Source organism: Brachyistius frenatus, unplaced genomic scaffold (genome assembly GCF_029030835.1).
Source record: "Brachyistius frenatus isolate BFR_SWC_R1_liver_20210118 unplaced genomic scaffold, ASM2903083v1 Contig_39, whole genome shotgun sequence".
NCBI classification, from domain to species: domain Eukaryota; kingdom Metazoa; phylum Chordata; class Actinopteri; family Embiotocidae; genus Brachyistius; species Brachyistius frenatus.
The window spans coordinates 188,667-211,129 of record NW_027210638.1 but is presented as its reverse complement, the minus strand read 5'-3'; the positions used below and the strand labels follow the sequence as shown (position 1 = coordinate 211,129).

At 42.7% G+C, this 22,463-nt stretch overlaps 1 protein-coding gene across 1 annotated transcript; it reads right to left on the bottom strand.

The window, feature by feature from the left end:
- Positions 1-802: 802 nt before the first annotated feature.
- LOC138622805 (USP6 N-terminal-like protein) lies at positions 803-21,378 on the bottom strand. The gene is made up of 14 exons (XM_069701859.1): positions 21,117-21,378; positions 9,385-9,458; positions 8,815-8,900; positions 8,598-8,637; positions 8,431-8,511; positions 7,950-8,057; positions 7,747-7,856; positions 6,054-6,102; positions 4,350-4,470; positions 3,987-4,081; positions 3,647-3,712; positions 3,357-3,456; positions 2,778-2,930; positions 803-2,628 (listed from the first exon to the last, which is right to left on the bottom strand). Exons 2-14 carry the CDS (start codon positions 9,448-9,450, stop codon positions 1,196-1,198), a joined length of 2,508 nt encoding a protein of 835 aa, XP_069557960.1. The 5' UTR covers positions 9,451-9,458; positions 21,117-21,378; the 3' UTR covers positions 803-1,195.
- Positions 21,379-22,463: the final 1,085 nt, after the last annotated feature.

Below are 22,463 nucleotides of genomic sequence, written 5' to 3'. Positions count from 1 at the left end.
CATAAGCATCTTGTCCCCGGGTGTGTGCTCCATTCGGAGCTCAACTCCCAACAACCGTCAAGCTGTAACCCGTCTGACCACTAGATGGAGCTACTCTCATTAAAACCAGCCCGTGCCGTTGGATTCCTACAATAAAACAGTCTGAGCAAGTCTGTGCCATAATATGTTTCCATTAAATCCTCATTTTAGTATTACATTTCGACCTCATCACCTTGATACATGCATGTACATATACACAGTACATTAGTGCTGCGAAATCAAGTATTAGACAAAAAAGGTAGGACACAAAAATATTCCTTTGAAAAAGACAGCGTCCTAATATAATAAATTCAAAACAAAAAGCAGCAAAATACCCGCAGACTACCCACAGCTACCTGCCTGGTGAACAGCTGACCTGACCAGGCTTCAGGTTAAAGAAACTCGCCTCAGTATATACACATATTGCACCATTCTTCGCTGTTGCTGCTGCTTTCAACTTCCACCGATTCTTTTAAAAAGTTTGCATCCGCACTGCGTTTGTGCGACCCGGTTTAGTGGTCCTATGTTGTCGAGTATGAACCTAAAGGTGCCGTTAAGAAACGAAGTAATAGTAACAGTCTCTCATTACGGTCTGACATACTGTTAAAGACGTGCGAGCCCGCTCACAGTTGACGTAAGATTCAGTATGAACGTGTAGGCGGCGGCTGTACGGTGATCTGACCTGGCAGCTTCGGGAAGCCCTCGTGTTAAGAGTCGCTACCCTCGGTGCGCCGTGATGAGCTTAAGACACTTTGTTGGAATAAAATGAAGATGAAGGATTGGTGATGTGAGGTCTCCTTGTTTTGTTTTGTTTTTTTGGTTTGAATGCGTCTCGTTATTTTTTTTTTTTTTTACGTCGGATTGAAATCGAATGTGGTTTTGTGTACCGACAAGAGCGGGGACGCTAAAAGCGCTCGCCGTTTGTGCAGCCGACAGGAACACAGACGGCGGTTTTAAAACACAGGTTTGACGCTGCTGCCCTCACAGAGAAGGTGCGAGAGTCACAGAAATCTGTACGCATGAACGGACGAACTCCTTACACACACACACACACACACACACACACACCTTTGACAAACTACTGGCCTTTCACCCCCGACTGGCTTTGAAAATGAATCAAGCTCTGACAGGGAATCAATGTCACGTCGGCAGAATCGGTTGGACTTGAATTGACCCTTTAAAAGGTCACCGATTTGGGGAGCTGCTGTCCACCGGGAGGCATCCTGCAAAAGTCGGGGCTGGATCGAACCGAGGGCACCCCGACCGGTGACTGTCCCGGGGACCTGGAGTGACCCGGGGGAGACCCGGTGTACAACAGTGGCGCCGGGAAGGCAGAGTGATCTCTGGGGCCCCTGGAGAAAGGCTTAGAGTAGCCGGGCGACATGGCTCTGTGTGAGTCTGAACAGCTGGCAGCGGTATACTGGAAGGGAGCGAGTCTGTCGGCAAAATTAGCCGGAGGAGGGGGAACGACGGAATCCTCCACCCAGCTGTTCTCTCCCTCGTAGTCTGGCTCCTTGGGCAGACTGGGGAGAGCGCATCGGGATGGAGGAACAGGGGACGGGGAAGGAGGGATGAAGACCGGAGGTGGAGGCAGAGGGTAGAGAGTAGGGTCATAGTCTCTGTCAGTGGTATTTGGTGGGTTGCTGTGCATGCCGGGACCTTCCTCGGGAGTGGAGGCCAGCAGCCTCTCCAGGTAGCGATCGTCTTCGTCGGCCTCAGAAAGGTTGTCGTACTGGGAGGTGTTGGAAGGCCGTCTGTCTCCCGCGGACGCCGGGACGTAAAGAGAGACCGGGAACTTGGTCGGCTTCGGTGGAGGGAGTCTGGGAGAGGAGGGGGACGAGGTGGATCCTGTGAAGGCACGGTGAGGGGAGGGTTTTGAGGGAGGAGGTTTCGTCTGTGTGAGGTCGACAGGCGGGGGCGGTTTTGGGCAACGTTTTGGAGATAGCTTTGTTTGAGTGGCGAGCGGCGAGGCTGAACGAGGGGAAGGAGAGCGGCGGTGGTGGGTCTGTGGTCCAGGTCCAGCCCCCGGGCGGGATGAATCACCGTCCAGAGGCCTTTGGTCACTCTGCTCAGGGTAAAACAAAGGTGGCGGTGGTAGATCTGGGAGGTTCATGATTTCATCCTCAGTCTGCATGGTTACAGTATCAAAATCAGGGGCCTCATAGGGTGGAGGCCAATCCATAGGCTCTTCGTGGATCTCTGGTTTTCTGGGCTGGTTTTCCTGTATCCTCACATCTTGGCTGACTTCAGGTAGAGACTCTTTCTCATCTCTGACCAACCCTACTTCTGCACAGGATTTGTTTGCTTTTGGAGGCATCGGAGGTGCCCTACAAGGCCTCGGAGAAGGTGTTCCTTCTGTGTGGACCACAACTGGGTCTGGTGAAAGCAAACTAGGTGTGTTTGCCCTGGAGAGGCTCCTTGAGTCCTGGGGTTCTGCAGGAGAAGGGGCCTGATGTGGGGTGATGCCATCTGTTTGCTGGCTCCCTGCATCGGGCTGGCTGTGAGGTTGCAGTTGTATTTTGACCTCCAGATGAGAATCTGGCTTCAACGGCAGAAGGAGGACGGGTCTCTCTTGACCCAGAGGCATCTTTGGCAGCTCCTCTGACTTGGCTAAAAAAGGAAATGGAAAATGGGAAGGGAAAAACAAAAAACAAAAAAAACCATACTTTAAAATGTATCGGACAAAGAGGTGAATGAAGCTTGATATTGTGAAAATATAACATAATAGAAAATAAATAAGTAAAAGAACATAGTTGTACCTGGAGGAGGTTGGTCCAGCTTTTTACTGCGCAGATCCGACATCGCAACCTGTAACTGTTCAACCACCACATCATCAGGCAGGAAGAAAGAATCCGCCAGCTGCTCCTGAAGAAACTCCCTCAGGTCCTCTAACTGAAGCTTCTGCAGGCGCTCTGAATAAACACAAAGAGAGGCGAGTTAACCCGAGGATAAATAAATACCGGGTATTCTCTGTGATACGGTGAACTCTGAACAGATATTATATTGTTAAAGGGAGTGATTTTACACAAGTCTTACTTTGAGACACCAAGTAAAGATTGTTTAAAAAAAAAAAAAAAAATCAACCAATATGCTGAGACGATGTTTAAGTATGCATCCAATAAAAAGTCGGCTTTTGATTCTTCTCCACAGCAACCGGCCACTCGTGTTATGTAAGCCATCCAGTTAGGAGGCAGCCAACCGAGAGGAAGCGTGCAATGTAATCCCCACAGTAGCACTCACTGGTATAGCAACAGCAGACACGGTTGTATCTGGGCATAAACCTGGTTTGTCTCATCCTGCACGGCACGGCAAAATAGCGTGATCGGCTTCATACTCACTTTTGTGCAACTTGAAGGTTGTATAAGCCATAGCAGTGAGCACCTTCTCCCCTTCCAACACGTAGATGTCCCATAAACGCAGGGTGAGGGTGAAAGGAGTCTGTTAAGGAGGACGCAGAAGAAGACAGTGAGTCTGATCAAAAAAAAAAAAAAAAAATGTATAAAAGCAACCCAGATGTAAAATGAGTGCTGCACGGCCAGGTACGGATTAACGGGACTCCGTTCAAAACAGGGAACATCTGGAGCGGGAACATCTATGTTTGAAAAGCCGAGGAAATCCAAATACTCACTCTGTCAATGAAGCACTGGAGAAACCATTTGGTGGTGTAAATCCCGGTTGTCATCTGCTCCTTGTCCTGTGGGGCAGGAATTCATCAGAAACCGTCTCTATGGGAAGTTGCTCCTCATCATTTGTTCTCACTTATTAAATCTCACTTTCCAAATACGCTGGGCTCTCGGGAGCAGCAGTAACATCCTTAACATGTGGTCTCGTGCAACACAAATTAATCAAATCATGAGAAATGGCCGGATTAAATCAAGCACAGTCCGTGACCTCCTGAGCGATCAAGCAGCTCAGGTGTCTCTTGCATGGACGGAAAGCATCAGTCATACAGAAGTGCTGTGACTCACCAGGTGCTTCTTTAGCTTAGGCAGCATTTTGGAGAGGATCAGCTCATGGTGGGCCTGGAAGCGGTGCAGCTTGGGAAATCCCGGGATGAAGAACCCTGGTGGAGAGAAAAGAATAACTCAGCAGACCATAAATGGTGTGTGGTGATGGCAGAGGCTTAGAAATTGCAAATGAAAGATCATGTCCCTTCATGAAAGAAGTGATAAAGTCACTTAAGGCCATATATATATATATATATATATATATTTTTTTTTTTTTTAATTTATTTATTTTTTTTGGTATCCTTTTCAGTAAGAACAGTTATGACCTAGACAATAATCAGGCCTGCTTCTTGCGGTCTGTCTACATTTCTTCCTCTGTCTCACCGTGCATGGAATGCTTGCTGTTGGTGAGGAGCTGGGATAGAGCCCAGAAGGCATCTTCCTCATTCAGGTACATGAGCAAGATGGCGGCGATCTGACTCATGCCCTGGCAGTAGCTGACCTCCTGGGGGGAACACAGGGGAAGAAACAAGCTTCAGTTAAACCGAAGGAGCAAATTAAGGGAACTATTCATAATTTAATAGAGCGCGCGCACACACACACACACACACACACACAGAGGGCAAGAGATGAGGGGAGGAGACTGCCTGAATGTCTGATGTAGTCTGAAGGCAGACGGTGGAAGAGTGTGGTTGTACTGCACAGGAGGAGATGCAGCTCTGGTATTATAAACACCAGAACCAAAAGGTTTTTCAAATATTTACGGTAGCCGAACAAACATTGACAGTAATGTCAAGCCTTTGCCTCGAATTACCGTCAACTTGACTCAGCAATGATTCAGTGATTTACACTGAAGTACCCCTTGGCCGGCACAGATACGTATACACAGACGCATACTTGGTATTTGTCCATATTAAGGCAGATTTATTGTGCGGCTAGAAGTGGAGACTCCGAAGTATCCTTTCAAGGAAATACAAATAGGGTTACGGTGAGTTTAAACTACACATTCTCCACATTCTTCTCTACCATCACATAGCCTAAAAGGACAAACAAACCCCCCCCCCCCAATCGCTCCCTTGCTCTTTCTCTCTTGGCTCTCCCACTGACCCAGTTTCTCATGAGCAGTGTGTGAGAAGAGAGGAAAAGGAAAAAGGAAAAGGCACATTCCCATTTCCTCCAGCTCAAACACCTCCACCGCACAGGAATTGAGTGCAGAACCCGATCAGAAAAACAGACATTGGCTGTGTTTGTGTGTGGCGTGAAGTACTGTCCAAAAGAACCTCTTTTGGTGGGAATATTTCTAGCTTTTCCAGCTGGCAGCAGGCTGTGTTTGGACAGGTATTAAAATATACAGATAAATATAGATCTTACGAAACAAATACATGTTCACACGCATTTAGTGTGGATTTGTCAATGTTATGATTGAAACAAATAATTCCTGCTCAGTTGTAAAAGCAGGATTTAAATTCACAGAGAAACTCTAAAGAAAACTCATTGGGACTTTCAAGTCGATGCAAGCAATTACATTCATGGCTGCCCCCAGTATCCACGACTACAACTCAAATGCATGAATGTAAAACAAACACTTAAGATGACAAATACAAAATAAAATGGTCACCAAAAATGTGTACTTCAGATGGATAAAATGTTTTGTCAATTTTCTGAAAGTTTGTCTTGGTTAAAAAAGAAAAAAATGGCAGATTTGTTTTGCTTGAATGATTTAAATGATTAATCAATTTTGTTTCAGCTTCAACATTCGTTCTCGCCATTTGAAGCATGGGCCGTAGAAAAAAGAGGAACTTAGTCTAACAACTGCATGGATGTGGGTTTTCACCGGTGGTCTGACTGTTAGACTGTGTTACAGAGCTGCACTCATAAATAAAAGGTCACACACAAGGCTATTAACGAGAATGTGAATAGACGATGGGTCTAGAGTGCTTGGGCTGTTCTTTGCTTTATGAAAAGTGAACACACTCGATGGACTTGTTGCGCCACACGTGCTGCTTTTTGTGTAACACAAAAGGACTCCCCTGTATTATGTAACACAGTCTTACGTGTGCACACACACACGCACTTTCACACACTTACCGTGTTGTAGACCGAGTAAGCTGCTAACACATGAAACAGTGCCTGCTGCCTGCAGAGGGAACAGAGAAACCAGCAGTTAAAACCAGGATGTGATTCCTTAACAACAATCAAACAGTATGTCAGAGTTTAGTGGAATTAATTGAATGAAAATTCCCCAAGGCCCCGCGAGTAATGAACGCTCAACCGCCTCATCCTTGAATTAAATCGGCACAGCTGGACTGAAAACGGCTGCGAGTATTTCCGGGGAGGCCGACAAACTTTTTATAATTCCGTGTGTTGTGTGGAGAGTCTCTCCCTCTACCCGGTGAACCTGTTCCTCAGCTATCCAGCATGGCCGATTGCTTGATTTAATGATGTGAATGTGTGGAAGGGCTTCTGGGATCTATTAGTGCCCTGGTGACACTCGAGAATGTAATTTTTAAACAAAACCACATTTTGTTTTTATGGATTTCTGCCTTTAGTGATCAGCAGTGTGACATATAAAGTGAATCTTTTGTTTCGTAGGATTTTACGTACGTGAGCAGATGTACAAGAATATCAAAAAAAAATCCCAGAGATTTTCATCTCATAATATTCTTCCAAAGCATGCGGCTTCCATCCAGATTCTGTGACGCGAGGCAGCCATTGTCTGTGCGTGAATGTATATGTGAGTGGAGTGGGGGCATTAATAAATATAATGTAGATGTAGAGAGGATGTCTCCCATCCAGGCCTCTATAGTAAATACATGTCTTATAGGCAGTGACAGAAACAGGAAAGGAGTTGTGTGTGCTGCCTGTGTGTGTGTGTGCTGCCTGTGTGTGCTGTGTGTGTGTGTGTGTGTGTGTGTGTGTGTGTGTGTGTGTGTGTGTGTGTGTGTGTGTGTGTGTGTGTGTGTGTGAGAGAGAGAGAGAGAGACAGCTGTTGACTCGCAGGGAAAGAGTGAACAGCCAAGCAGGATGGAGCGGTGTTTTGGTCTGTTTGGACACCGTGGCTTTGAATTGAAGGGGAAGTACGTTACAAAGAGCAAGAGGGGAGCACCCCGTTACACACTCAAGAGACACGCCAACTGTTTCACAACTGTCCCAAGGAAATACAATGTAGTTGTTAGTTTGTCTTTTGGAAGTTTTCTTTAGGTATTTAAATGTTGTTCTAAATTTATTAGCATTCTACTGTGTTATTCTGTACGTGTACACTTGATGTCGGTGCACATTTCTGTATGCATGCCATTTCCTGTGGGGCTCTGTGCACTGACAGGAAGGCTAATAAAAGGCAGCGGAGGAAACCACCGCTTCAGTTTTGTGTGAGTGTGTGTGTGTGGGGCTGCTGCTTTAAGGTTTAGCCCAGAGGTCACACCCTGCAGAAGCCTCAGTGAGGGCTAACCTGAACATGGGAGGTGACAAAGCAAACGAAAACAGTAACGGTGGAGACGCCGCTTTTAAAAAGAAAGAGGTTATGAAAACCAACTAAACTGTGTCACTTATTTGACCTGCTTCGGGTCGTGGAGTATTTAAATGATCCACAGGAACATCCGCAGTGCGTTTACTTAGATAAATGCTTCGGATAGGTACAATTTAGTCAAGGTTTCGAATGTAACCGTCATTTAAAAGAGGAACTGAAGAAATCATCATGCTGCATCAGTATTTCTTGTAGATGAGCTGAAATACAAACTGCTCCACACAGCTTTCTTCTGAGTGAAGCAAAAAAAAACCTCACTTGACTCCAAAGCGGTCCATGAACATGATGTGGTTCCTGAAGGTTCTGTTCACATCCAAGTCTATCTGCTTGATCTCGGTGGAGAAGATACGAGCCTGCTGCTTCATTTTCTGGAGAACAGAAAAATGCCAATTATGTTTTAAAACTAGGCAACTAGGCAAGAATTAAAACTGTCACAGCATCCACATTTATGGGATTCATACCTCATATTTTCCTTCATTATCGCCTTTCATTTTCTCTATGTCCAAAAGCAAGGCCCAAGCCTGGCCTCTCAGCTGGAGAGGAATACCTTTATACACACGCTTCACCAACTGAAACACACGTGACAAGACACATATGAACAGAGGGACTCTCTAAACATAAAAAGACAGAGTTCACCACAGCAATCACAGGACACAGGCAGAGGGGTCACATATAAATGCTGCTTTAAGGGGTGTCGCCTTCCTTGTTAACTCTCTTGAATGACAAGCACTCCTCACATACACCTATGTACTTGCTTTAACCGTCTAGACCAGAGAGAGGGGAGAGGCAAAGGAACGAGTTGTGCTTAGAAGTGGAATGGAAAAAAGATTGTGAACCAAAATGGAAATAATACGACACATTACTGAGTAGATAACAAGGGAAGCGAGGGCTAAATTGAGACAGTATGTTGGTGTCTGGCGCTTGAAGGGTGCCGCTATGGACCTTTTCACTGTTCTTGTACTTGTCCCATTTCTTCACCATCTTCAGCCATTTCTCCACTCGCTCTATCTCCTGGTGCTTTTGCTGGGAAGAGGGAATGGGAAGAGGGAATATGTGAAAGGGCATAAAAATAAAAAACTGAACTCGCTTTACAGCAACAAAGTCCATACCTTCTCTTCAAGGGCACTTGGTGTTGGCAGCGCTTCCTCACTGGAAGAGAAATGCATAAATACACAACGTATATTAGAGATACAAACATGAAGAGGATAATCTAACAAGTATGCAAGACATTATCATAATGTGAGAAATATGAGAGACAGAAAGAGAGCAATTAGGGAACAAACAGACACGACCAAAGAAAGCAGTCAGGGTTTTAAATTGACTTACTGCAGGAAGCCGAAGCGGTCGGTGACTTTATAGATGCTGTAGTCAGCATCTTCCCATGGGTCGATGTTGACACCCTCCTGCCTGCCCTGAAACAGCCACATGCGGTCCAGATCGTAAGTATTTGGTTAGTTTTGTTCTTAAAGATCCGAACTTCAGAACATTCAGTTTAAAATTAAATGAAAGGAAAGTCCCAGGCTTTATTTGGAGGGTTTGCGTCAAAATAAAAGGAAGTGTGTGGGAGATGTAGTCCTCATAAGACACAGTGCCTAAAGTTTAAGTAATTGGAAAGCTACTCCAAATAATTCATATTTTGTGAAAAATCTTTTTGCCATCAATGATTGCCAGAAGTCTTGGACACAGACATCAGAAGATGCTTTGGATCTTCCCTGGTGATGCTCTCCCACTTCTTTTTTGCTTGGCATGTCACTGACAGTCATCTGTGCAGTTTCTGTGTAGTTTCCTCCAAATGAAGCATGTATTCAATTTATAAGCTACACAGACTTAAAATGGGGCTTGCAGGGAGGCCGTCATCCTCGCTGTAAGATGATGATATCCTGTACACACACTTACCTTGTCATATTTAGAGATGATTTCAGCCCGTTCCTCTGCTATCAATGTGTCTATATCCTTCTTCATGTCAAAATCTAGAAAGAAGCAGATAAAATGCCATCAATAATGGTCAGGATTTGCATAAATTGGACACATCACCAGTCAAAGCAAGGATTACGTACAAGTGTGTGATCTGCATTATATTTAGTTGTTTTAAAATAAACACCGTATACCAGAAACTATAAGAAGCCGGTGCATGAACACAAACCACATGGACATTGGCTGCTTCCTGCTACAATACCCAGAACTTCAGCTGTGCAAAACATTTGGTGCCAATAGACAAGCTGAAGTTCACAGATTCTCAGTATGAAAGGATAGTTAGCGGATATCTGAACATGTCACAGGATTCGAGAGTGTATCATAAGTATTATCAGGGACTCCTTTAAAGGGATGCTGGCATTGTGTCACTTGGTTAACAATCAACAACAGAAAACACAAAATATTTTGTTCTGGTGATTTATGGCAGATAACATGTGACCGTCACTGGTTGCTTTGCCCTTTTCCAGACAGTCCATTCCACTTTCAAATTTGCCAAAATGTTGTGTTGTTAATCCAATTAATTTGTTTGACAGGGGCAGCTCGGGTCAGACTGCAAGTGGATCAGAACAGTTTAGGCTGAACTGCTAAACCTCTCACAATACCAAATAATCTGTGCTGTGAAATGCTTCCAAGAAAGCTTTTCGTCCCCTGTGAAAACCAACTTCACTTTGGGATGCACACATACTGTGTAAAACAGCCCAATAATCCTCTTGTGTGTCTCCAGGCCGATTTACACATTGATCACAAAGTACTTGGGTATTTGAGGGCCAATTGCACAGCGGGTCACCATCTGAAGTGTGAAAAGGATTGACAGTCATGGAGCATTACGCATCAGATTACAACAGTGTGCTGTTATTTTAGATTCTGCATACACAAACTCACATTACTTAGAGGCAAGGAAGTGACCGAATGACCTGAGCAAGAGAGGACAAGAAAGGCCAGGGTACCAAGTGAAACCAGAATTCTCCAATGGTCCTGGAGCCACCCCCCCTTCTCTAACTGTGTAACCCGGACCTGACTCCGGTCTGACCCTCTTTCTCTCCCCGGCCTGATGTGTTCTGGCAGCATGGCTCGGCTGTTTTGCAGTCGTCACGTCTGAATGGTCTTTCAGCAGAGAACAGCCGCGCTGCCCATTTTGCCGGATCAGCATTTCAGAGCGGTGTTTGGATATGAAGACTATGGGAGCTATGCCGAGCAGGCACCGTGGAACGAAGAATCTGGGTTAAGAAACATCTGCTACTGTTTGGTGTTTATTTTAAGCAACAAGTTAGACAACTAGACCTTTGTTATGCTGCAACCTTAAATTCTATCATGGGACAGAAGTTGAAGTTCAGGAAATTCAAATTACGTTTTGCACAGACAAGGAAAGAATAAGAGGTTATTTCAGCATGTTTCAACAGATATCTAAAGAACTCTAAAGCGTGCCACAGCATTTTAAATAAAGTTCATTATAAACTGTGACACTGAGAAAAACAGGACGATTTACTTCAGGAACCGGCTTGTACCATCGACAAGTGAGCCCACTGCAACAAATGACAGCGCACTGAGAAACACTTTTGCTGTTGCTTGAACAACATGTGTAGCCAGCTGAGGATTTAGGCAGCGTGAATGTCCGGCATGCCTACAGCGACAGGTGTGAGGAGCGCCTGCCGCTTCACACGAAAACCCTTTAACTTTTCCCCTCAGAGCCTCGGTGCTTTGCGCTGACCGGGAGACATTTCTTTTAAAGCGATTTCCCCAACACAATCTACACGTTGATGCTGAAACACGGGACACACAAGAGATAAGTTAGGAGGGTTTCAAACGGAACGATGTCATTTGTTTCTGGGTGTCCATGTTTGTGTCTGTGTGTGTTTACACGCATTAAGGACACGCATAAATCTCCCAGCAGTATCCAGCGCTGTTGATATACTTGTCTGAAATATAATTAGTAGTACACATTGTTAATCCCCATCCCCCCCCCCCCCCGCGCCTACAATCAGACCTAATCTTTGACAAATGTTAACTGCAGCTTTTAAAACAAACAGCTGAGTCTCTTGTCTTAACAGGTGATCAGTGAAACCAGACCAGAGAGTAAATACACTCGGTTTTCCTTTTTGAAATTTCCCTTTTCTCGACTTGCTCAGGTCAGGCTGTTTCAGGGCTTTTCAAGGCGTCAGTGTAGTTTTCTTAACAGTTCAGTAAGCAGTCCACGAAGCGGTGCTATTAACCCGGCTCTAATCTTGCACCTAGCACATGAACAGGGAAAACCGCCTCCCAAAAAGCGGATTATTGACAAATACTGTATATTAATAAAAACGTAAAATGTTCCCATATCACAGTTTGCACAAACCATCACCCTACAAACATGTTGGTTAGCAAATGCAAACCAAGTAAAAACCAAACATTGGGCCTTTGTTTGTTTATTAGGCCTTTGTTTATGCTACTTGTTAATAAAATTAAATAACTACAATTTTTATTTCCTATTCCAATCATCTTGCCGAGTCAGGACCTGACCACAAATGACTGAAAACGTGACTAACTTCACTCATTCACGTGTTTTTCACTCAAGCTGCTCCTTGCAGATTGTGAACCGTTTTTAAAATCACTATGTACAAGGTGAATTAGTAGAAAAGGTCTGCAGATACTTACTTCCTGCGTTTAGTCTCCAAACGGCTAATACTATTGTGTTGAGGTCAGGGAGAAAAGGAAACCAGTAACTGCCACTCCTTCAACAACAGGTTTGACGAGAATGGCAGAAACAGTGTGACAACAAAGTGGGTCTTCCTCCAACCAATGGAGAAAAAAAAAAAAAAAAAAGGCCTAAAATTATCCAGACTTGGCATTTGTAGTCAGCAAGAAAGACGCGGGTAAATCATAGGGTGGTCAAGTCACATTAATACTACTGGCGTTCTGCTCGTGACTCATAAGCAAAACACCAGCAGAAAACAGGCTGAGGCTGTCCTCAACAGAGCATTCAGGCTGGTTTCAAAGACTTGAGCAGTTCTTCTCAAGTGGTCAAGGAGATAGGTGGCTTGTTAACAGATCGAAGCGAGAAGGAAAAAGTTAGTAAGCAGCTGAAAGGTTCACTGAGTGGCAGAGAGCTCACGCAAATATCACACCTGGGGGAGTGTAGACTTGGTAGGCACCGAGGTATGAGGAACAAAAAAAAAATGTTTTATTTAGGTTTAAATTATTTACCGCTTTTAAGAAAAACAAAAAGGGGGGAAAGATTAGATGGACCACACGGTGGGCCAGAATTTCAGCTGGTTAAAGACGCTGAATGCGCAGTGAAAGAACACTTCCCTGTCTTGCCAGATTTTGAAAACCTGGTTGCTGACAGGATAGAAGACTTTGCGCCCGGTGCTTAGGTGACATCATTTCCTGTTATGACAGAGCTCTAAATCTAGCTTGGGTATATAAGCTCTCAGTGCACAATTGTAACCGCAAACAGCTCGCATGGCATTCTGAATCACACTAATTACACGGTTGAGTCAAAACTTCCTTTACAGATTCATCACCAAAATGTCCTACCTTTAAATGTACTGCATCTTGGTGCAATATTCAGCCAGGAAATGACCCACACTATCTGAGACGCATAAATAAATACATAATTACACTTTCATGAAGCAAAATCATTTGGACAAGTAATGCTGTTAAAGAGACTTCCAGGAAATAAGGTTAAGATGGTCTGTGCGCTGGCACCCAAAAGGCCATTTATTTCCATTTCAGAGCCTAGTCAACTGACAGTGCCAAAAAACAAAACAAATATTAAAAAAATAAAAAAAAGCTTTATCAGTCCACAGAGGAAATACATTTTCTCTAATCACGCAAAGGCGAATAGAATACAATGCTTGACTGCAAAAAGATCAACTCTTGACAGTTAAGCCATAAGTTTTTTTCCTTTCTTTTTTACATCTATTTTTTTTTATTTTTTTCCTTGATCCATAATCATCTCTCTTTTGCTTTATAATCCATCTTAATCTGAGTGGCATCCGATTTAAAGGAGAGGATTATACAAGAGCAAAATAAGAATGAAAGCCCGGGATTAGAAGGAGGCTGGCAATAGTCAACCAACTGTGGGAGCCTGGGAACTCTGGAGTTCTGTTGTTTGGTTAGATACAGAGCGATGCGTGTATACTACTGTATGAGTGTATAAGTAGGCTGACATCTTGACTTGAAATCTTCAAGTGAAATTACCTCTGGGTGTGGAACGTTTACAAGCAGAGGGTTAGAAGGAAGCGGAGCCGAAGTCGCTGAAGTGGAGACGCAATTCTGTTTCATCTATAAAGTGTGTTACAAACATTGTACAAATGTTGCACTGAATCCTGAGGGGTGGATTTATTACTGATATCTGATCACATTTTTGTATTGGACATCTCCGATGTGGCAGGCAATCAAAGCGCAAACCCCAAATTCCTGATGGCCTGACAAAGCAGAATATGCCAGATGTTTAGTTCTTTTTACCGGCGGATGATTAGTCACCATCCTGCATGGTCAGCCGAAGGATCCGAGTCTGACATCAGACAAGCTCATGCCAAGGACTCATTTAACCTGCTTAACCTCGCAGAGCACGGCCCATACCCCGCCTCTCCTATCATCTGTACTCTGTGGACCGTAACCCAACATCTGTCCTGCACAGGCTGATATTGCTTCGCATTTGGGGTAGACAATATTTTGCGCCAATTTCCAAAGATTGTTAAACCGATTTTTTTTTGATGATGCTAAACTAAACATTTTAACGTTCTAAAAAACATATAAAACATCAGAGATGTCTAATATTAAAGAAACGACTCCAAAGGCTACATCAAAGGGCTTCTTACAAAATACCCTCACTGCATGCTTTTCATTTGTGTGACTAAGTTGTGCTCCGACGCGTCTCAAGTATCCCTAAATCCCATGACATCACCGTTTCTATTTGCAGTTGCACAGATCGTCTTCACATATCGCCGCACCGAAAAAAATTGCAACTGTGATTTTATACATTTGTTGACCATAGTCATTGTTGCAGTAATTACTACAGTCATTACGAGAACAATTTATGTTAAATCAGTTCAAAGAATGTGCTATACTACAGTGTATATGATTATCCCTGTCATTAAATTTGTTTAATTCTGTAGGTTCATGGTGCTTGTGGAGAACAAGCATATCATTCCAGTCCAGAAAAGAGAGGCTAACAAGCGACCACATGGCTTCGATTTCCACATCAAGAAGCCTGAAGTCCCAGATGGCTTCAGAGCTCCAGTTCTGTAATGGGTGTCAGACACACAGTGTGTGCATGTAAGCGTGCATGTGTCTAAAAGAAGAAGAAGAAAATAAAATGTCCACAAAAAAAAAAAAAACAGAAAGAGAGTGATGAGGATCACAAGGAAGTGGTTTTTTTTGTTTGGTTTGTTTCTATTTTCAGCAGGGGTACGGTATACTAGCTGTTTCAGGTTCACATAATCCTGACACAGATTAGAATCAAGTTCTTCTGAAAAGATCTTAAATTCATTTCCTCTCAATAGTTGTCAGTTTGAAAAAAGGATGTAATTAAAAGGGAGGGCTTCAGAGACCAGCAATCCCCCCACAGGGAACCGAAGCAGACTGGTACAAGATGTTCAACAGCTTTATGGAGTCTAGATGAAACTTCAGAGATACTGAAATGCTGCTAAAATTTTCTAAATGTATACTCAAGGTTATGGTATAAGTAAGGGAGTGATTCAGTATTAGTTCATTTTATAAAAAAAATAAAAAAAATAAATACATTGTACTACTTAATCATATCTTGTTTGCCATCTTCAAAACATGCTATACTTAATGACCCATAATTACATACACATTGATGATTTGATTATGTAAATAAAGCCCATATGCTTCAATACCATCTGGACCCTTCAGACATAATAAGGATGCAAATGTTGAAGCCCCATGCTACCAAACATTTTGTGCAGGTGTGACGGTGAATGGACAATGGACAATTGTTTGCCCTCACCCCGGCGGTTCCTTCTCAGGACGACTGTGGCTACTGATTCCCAGCAAAGCGAGGCAAACAGTGTGCTAACTTGATCTCCTCTTGACTAAGCTGAAACGACCACCGAGACCATGTAAACTAGGAAATCAAAGTAAACTTTGGGAGAGGACATATCCACCTTAGGCCAATGAGCGACCATCGTACCGCTAGTAAGCCTTGATGGCCGGCCAGTCTCAACAAGAGAATCGCTGCCTTTCTTGCTGTCTGAGCCTCTTTTCACTCTATCTCCCTTATTTTCTTTGGCTGTTGAATTTATGCACAGAAAATAGCAGTGACACAAGACTGTGTGACTTGGGGCCAAACCATCCACAGAACAAGAACAGGGGAAAAGCAGAAGGCTCAGAATAGCTTGTTGTCCCCAAAGGGTCTTTCTGTCCTGCTCCACTCTGCATCACCACTGTCCCTCCTCCCCATCTTTTTTCCAAAGCCAAACACACAGATTCAAAAACAACAACACTCTTCATCCCAAACTACATAACCTTTTATCAGACTTGACAAAGGAAATGAGATGGGAGTCTGAGAAAAGAGGGCTCACCTCACCCTGCATCTGACCCACTCTCAGAACGGTCTCTAGACATTGCTGCTGCCTGGGAGAGGGGAGATGGTGTCTAATTATAACAATGACCGCACAAAGTTTTGGATGCTGGAGTAGCAGGCCTGTCTGAGAGGCCTCGTTTCCCAGTGGCAGCACTTTTCGGGGGGGTGGTATGAGGAGGACAGGAATGTCAAGGGAACAGTATTCATAAACACAAAACCACACGATGCTGCTGAGAAAGCCACATTCTCAGAAACGGACCGTCTTCCTGGCAAGGATGCAGTCACAACACAACCGGTGAAGCCACAGGAAAGCTCTCATTCAGAGTTTAAATTACTACGGTTATTACATTCGAAAAAATTGTAAACTCATGTTTACATATGAATTTGAACAATTAATATTACGGAGTTCAGAAAAGCACAAGGGAAACACGCAGTGTTTAGGGAAGTTGCAACATCATGCTGACTGTCATGCTATTATTAAGTTTCATTTTGTACCTAACCATTTACAAAAATATCTGTCTAGCATTTTCTGCGTAACAATCCTCTTCCACTGCACCGAAAACAACGTGATCAGGTCATCGGTTAGCTCACAACATAAGATCTGACACAGCTTCCACTTCTTGTATATACCACTACAATCCACTCACCACGGCACAGTACTGATTTTTACAAAGCCAAACACATTAAATAATTTAAGCAAGTGAGCACACAGAGAAGCTTTCACCCAATGAGGAGGGCCCAACCAAGACCAAAGTCAGCTGGTCTCAAAGCAAAAAAAACGAAACAGTAATGGTGCCAGATTCACTGATGCACGCTCCACTGGTGATTTGGCTGTCATAGTTTTCCTGTTCAAATTATGTTTACAAGGACAGAAACAGAGGATTATGGTACATGGAAAGGGAGCAGCCTTTCACTAGAGAGGAAACTGGAACGTCACCACGGTCCAACAGCAGAAAGAAGTTAAGTATTTGGAGCAAAAACTAATTTAATGTGGCATCTAAAAAAAAAAAGAAGACTCAAACGCGAGACAATCATCGAGGGGAAATTCCAAGATAGCCAAATTTAGCCTTTAGACAAATGGCAAAAAAAAAAAAAAAAACTATTTGGCTACTATCCCATGGAGACATCACTCATGTCCTCAGCTCAGAAGCAGTTTTCAGCCTGAGTATCAAAATACAGTCTCAACAGTAGTGACCTCAATTTCCCTAATGATAGACTGTGGGAAATAGATTCAGGAAATGTATAGACAAACTAGCTCAGTCAAATGTCACATAGGTTTCTGGCAAAGGTTCATGAACGTGATAAACTGACATGATGGGGAACTCTGAGTCACACTCGGTGGCAAGTAAATGGTTATTTTCACTGTCAACTGACCTGCCATTTTATTAAAATCAATTAAAGCTTAATGATGTCGTCATCGTTAAGCTGATGAAATGTAAAAAAAAAAAAAAGAAAAGCAGGTGTCAAAGTGGTAAAAATAATGACGTTTTTAATGTATGCGTTTTGTCCCACCAATAATCCAAACCCGAATCAAAATTATGTCAATTAATTTTCTTTTGATTGACTAAGTGATCATAATTTTAACACTGGGAATTCTAAAGAGCTAAAATGAGGGGGGTGGGGGAACTACTTCTGCAACATATCAAACACATACCACTAGAACTGCTTAATAATTTCATATAATACTGTAACATGCTATGAGAAAACACTAATACATTGTGGGATTTTGACTTTTTCAGTAATGTGATAGCTAAAACGTTATCTTTTGTACTTAAGAATTGCTAGGTCAAATGAAAACCAAGGCTTCTACCCACAAGGCCATCATAACTGCAATATTAATTCAATTAATATTATGTTTTAAAATTGCAGTGTGAATATTATAGTGCCACCATACTATATTGTTTTGATTGGCTGTACCTGCCATTGTCATCAATTCACTTTTTATATTTCAGTAATCGGCTTCGTATATTTAAATTGTTATTAATGTCATACATGCCCTGTGCAATTATTGTTTACAAAACTAAAGGGCAAACAGAAATTTCCACTTTTTCATGTTCAATGCAAATAAATGCCTCTTCTTCCTCATAAGTTATTATCAAACTATGATTGGACTTATACTATAATAGTGGCATAAAATGAACAGAAAAAGACAATTAAATCATTCATCTCAATTATTTGGATGACAACTAATCATGACAGCCACTAGATAGGCTGTAGTCCACTGGATAGCTTTGGGTTTGTGCGCAGAGTTTGCATGTTCTCCAATGAGCTGCAAAGGTTTCACACATGCAGGTTTGGTGAATGGGAAACTCAAAATAGCAAGCTTAAAAGTGACTCAGGTCAGGCAGGCTGAGCCTACTCACTGGCCAGTCATACGATTTCAGCTCACAACTCAAAGGTAAAGAAAAAAACAAAAACAAGAGAAGACACGCCTATGGTACGATCAGTTACACCATGTTATCAGTGCATCAAATCAGTGTTTCAACATCTAACAGTTCTTCAGAGTACATGCAAATGGACATTTCAAATCAAGTAATATGAATGGACTACAACTGTTGAGTTGAAGCAAACAATTGTGAAACACAAAACATTGGTATGAGTGGGACAATGTCTGTCTCTACTGTAGTCCTGTAAACTTATGACTTGTCCAGGGTGTTCTCCTGCCCACCTCCCAATGTGTGGTGACATATTAAGCTTCAGGATCTGGTCAACAACAACATAAGCAGGGATATGGACACTATTTCAAAAGAGATCTGAAAAGACAACACTGAAACTCTGAAGAGACATTTCATGAGTCACACAGCAGGGCAAAAGCCTTTCTGTCCTTTTAATGGTCGGGGCAAGGCTTCACTATTTGGTGCATTTTGTGATACTGGTACGTTTGGGGGCCTTTGACGTCCATCATAAAGCCGCCATTCAGGCAGACAAAAAGGCTACTGTTGGCTCTCTGCTTAAATAATATTATGACAACAGAATACAATGAATGCTGCTGATTGAAGCGTTATAAGAGAAACATAAATTAACATTAAATATGCTCTCGGAGTATGACTAAGATTTTGCGTTAATTTCTATCCGACTAACTACTAACTTTTCTCAGTTGGGTTAAATAAATAAATAAATAAATATTGAAATACTGTTGCGAAGCTATCCAGTGGGGATTAACAACAGAAAAATTAAAGACAATCATCCACTCAGAGTTCTAAAAGAAAAGTAAAATGCTGCTGACTGAGACACATTCACAGGCACAAAAACAAAACGGGGGCTCACATGCTTTGCCTCACACGTGGCTGACATCCTGCTGATATCAAAGAGCGCAATTAGATCATTGCTCATGAGCAAAGGCATCTTCACAACCATTTCTTAAAGTCAAAGTTGAAAAAGTTCAGGCTTAAAATGGATTTGGTAGTGAAGAAAATATGGATTAAGAAGAATGTAATCATGACTATACTGATTCAATAAGTATACAAGAGGGGACACAAGTATATCTGGCTATATTTTTTTCAAATGTCATACCCTAGTTGTAAATAGGCACTGCAGAAGGTTTAATGATTTGTATGGGTCCAGTGGGAGGTTGACTCATTGGGACGTGATTGCTCATCAATCTTTTAACCTTTGAAAAGTTTCCTAGGTTAAACAGAAATCAAACCAGTTGACAACAATAATAGCAAGGCAGTGGGCCACAAATAATGAGTCAGAAATTATAAGGTATAGGTGGGCTCCTCACACTGTACTCATCACGCAGAACTACATCAAGAGTGCTCAAAGTTATTCATCCATTATCAAAATAGTTGGCAATTATTTTTTTTAAACTGATCAACTAATTAATTAATTAACTAGTCCTTGCAGTTCTGTCAGAAACAATAAAAATACAAACTCTAAATGTTGTTATGCTATTGGGCTTGCAACCGTGTCCATTTACTACTGAGGAAAAAGGAACTCTTTGTTCTCATTGTTGTAAAGAAAAAAAATAAGAAGGCGGTCTGGTGACTGGACAGTAAATTATTCAACCCTGTACATCCACAACTTCAACTGCACACGCATGTACACAAAGGCACAACACACCATGTCTACTTCCACCTTCCACAGCCTTTACAATTGTGAACACCAAATACCAGCAGTGCACATGTAAAATGTGGGGAAATGGCAGACTAATAGTGCACCATTCAGATCTGCCACATTATATTGACAACAAAACACATTGAAGGCGAAACGTGACAGCAACGCAAAGACAACCAGACATCTAATGGGAAGCAAGATCCTGCTGGAGGTCTTTCACTCAGACTGTCTGTAACCTCCCCCACTCCCAGTTAACCTTCCAGAAGGGACCACGCATGGCATGACATGACACACAGACCAGTTCACTGGCCTACTTCTGGCTGCTGGAGAGTCTTGTGTGGTGGGCCGTGGAGAGTATAATACTCGATATAACTCCGTATAATAAGTGACAATATGTCTCCTTTTGGAAATCAATCCGAGGGCAGTCGTTTTTGATCACAACTATAGTTAATACATACTACACGGACACATCGACAAAACGCGTAACTTCAGGCTGTCCTGAATTGAGGTTCATGCGGGCACGTCGTCGCACAGCAAGTAAACAGATACTTGTTTGTTATTGTGGATAACCGGAGGGTCGTTTTCCCGTCATAAACACACTTCTCGCCGTCCTTTAAGTGCTGGAAAGCCCGTGAAGAGTGATGCAAAGTCAGAAATTCCCCAGGAGAAGTTGCTCATTCACTGTCCTCACCGCAGAGAGGGTTTGTTACACTAATCTGCTCTTACAGTAAACAGTGTCTGTTCCTAAAATAAATTTAAAAAATTTAAAAAAATTAAAAAGCGTGCAAATATGAGCACAAACGTTTCCCACGACCGTGCACGTGCGTGTAGTCGTTGCAATTAGTGGGAATTGAGTTCTTTAATGGTTTGTAGTGGATTAGGGACGTTGTAAAAAACAACAACAACAACAACAAAAACGCAAAAGGACCGCTAGATAAAGAGGCAAATATTTTGTACGGCCGAGCACATCGCGCTTCCAGCGCTAATCACTACAAAGACGCGGACGAGTGAACAATGCGGCGGGGACGCTAACGTTGAGCAGCAAACCGTCGTCGCTCACCGCTTTTACCTTTTCGAGCGACTTCTCTTCTGCTGCGCTGAACCTCCAAGTAGAAACGAAATCCACTATTCTCATTCTCTCCCACGCTGTCAAAAGCTGGTAAAGCTGTCACACAAAACGCCGTCCGCTACGATGAAAAAAAAAAAAAAAAAAAAAAAGGGCTTGTCCTCCCGGCTGTCGACTGGCGTCGCTGAAATCGATGCAGGTCGGACGGACTCACCCCGAAGTCCAGTTCCACATGCTGCGAGCGCGAGAGAGAGAGCGCGCGAGAGCGAGCTGTCTGCAGCTGTTTCTGGCCGCGCTGGTGACAGTACGACGCACGCGCGCGAGCAGCGGACGGGAGGAGCGTCTCTACGAGTTTGAACGGTTTTTTTTGTTGTTGTTGTTGTTTTTTTTGATGTGCAGGAACTGGGCTAAAAGGCGGTAGGTTTTCATGTCTAACGTGTATCATACTTAAAAATTAAAAAATAAAACAAGTAAGGGAGTTACTGCTTCTTCCTCCATATTTTGTATGGGTGTTTTAAAGCTACGGTTTTGCAAGTTGATTGGAGACATCTATCCAAATGACGCGATGAGTTACCGCTGAGTAACAGTTAACTAACAGCTAGTCTATTGTAACATTTGCTTAATAAAGCTTTGGCACATTCATGTTTTTTTTTTTTTGGGGGGGGGGGGGTATTTGACACCACCTAACTAGTTCTCAACCTTTAACTTGTCCACAGTTGCTTGAAATAAGATATGTTGCGCCCTCTGTTGGATAAACATGAGACACGCAGGTGATACTGGGATATTACCTTACACTTCAAATCCATTTAAAGTTTCTTTCTTTTCTTTTTTTTTTTGGACATATTTGGAAAAGCAAACATTTGATTTTTCTTTCGAAAACTAATAAAGATTATACTGTCAAACAAACGATATATAACATTGACACTCCTTAATCATTTTCATCATTTAAATAAATAAAATAACAGATCAGTCATATGGGAAAAAAAAAATAAGTACAGGCCTACATTTATCACACCTTCAAATCCATGAAATTCAAAGCGTGAGCCGTAGGAAGCAAATTCTGCCAAGAAGCACACTGTTCACGAAAACTTCATGAAAGGTTCTGCAGGTATCTCTTTAACCTTCGTGGAAATGTGACAAGAAAAACTCTTTACGGTCCAAAAATAACATTGGCGCAAAACAGTTTGCCAATGAACATATGGCAAAGAGCAGGCCTTTTTGAGTTGTGTGCTCTGGACAGACAAATCAAAGACAGTTATTTGGCCACAGTAACAGTAGACCTATTTGGCACGGTTCAAAGACGGTTTTTAAGGAGAAAAACCTCAAACCAATTGTGAAGAACGGTGATGG

Bases quoted from the DNA above. Each gene is read 5' to 3' on its own strand.
- LOC138622805 (XM_069701859.1), bottom strand. From the start codon at position 9,450: ATGAAGAAGGATATAGACACATTGATAGCAGAGGAACGGGCTGAAATC. The intron at 8,901-9,384 runs GTAAGTGTGTGT...TGGCTGTTTCAG, and splicing joins TCATCTCTAAATATGACAAG to GGCAGGCAGGAGGGTGTCAA. The intron at 4,082-4,349 runs GTGAGACAGAGG...TCTCTCCACCAG, and splicing joins CAGCAAGCATTCCATGCACG to GGTTCTTCATCCCGGGATTT.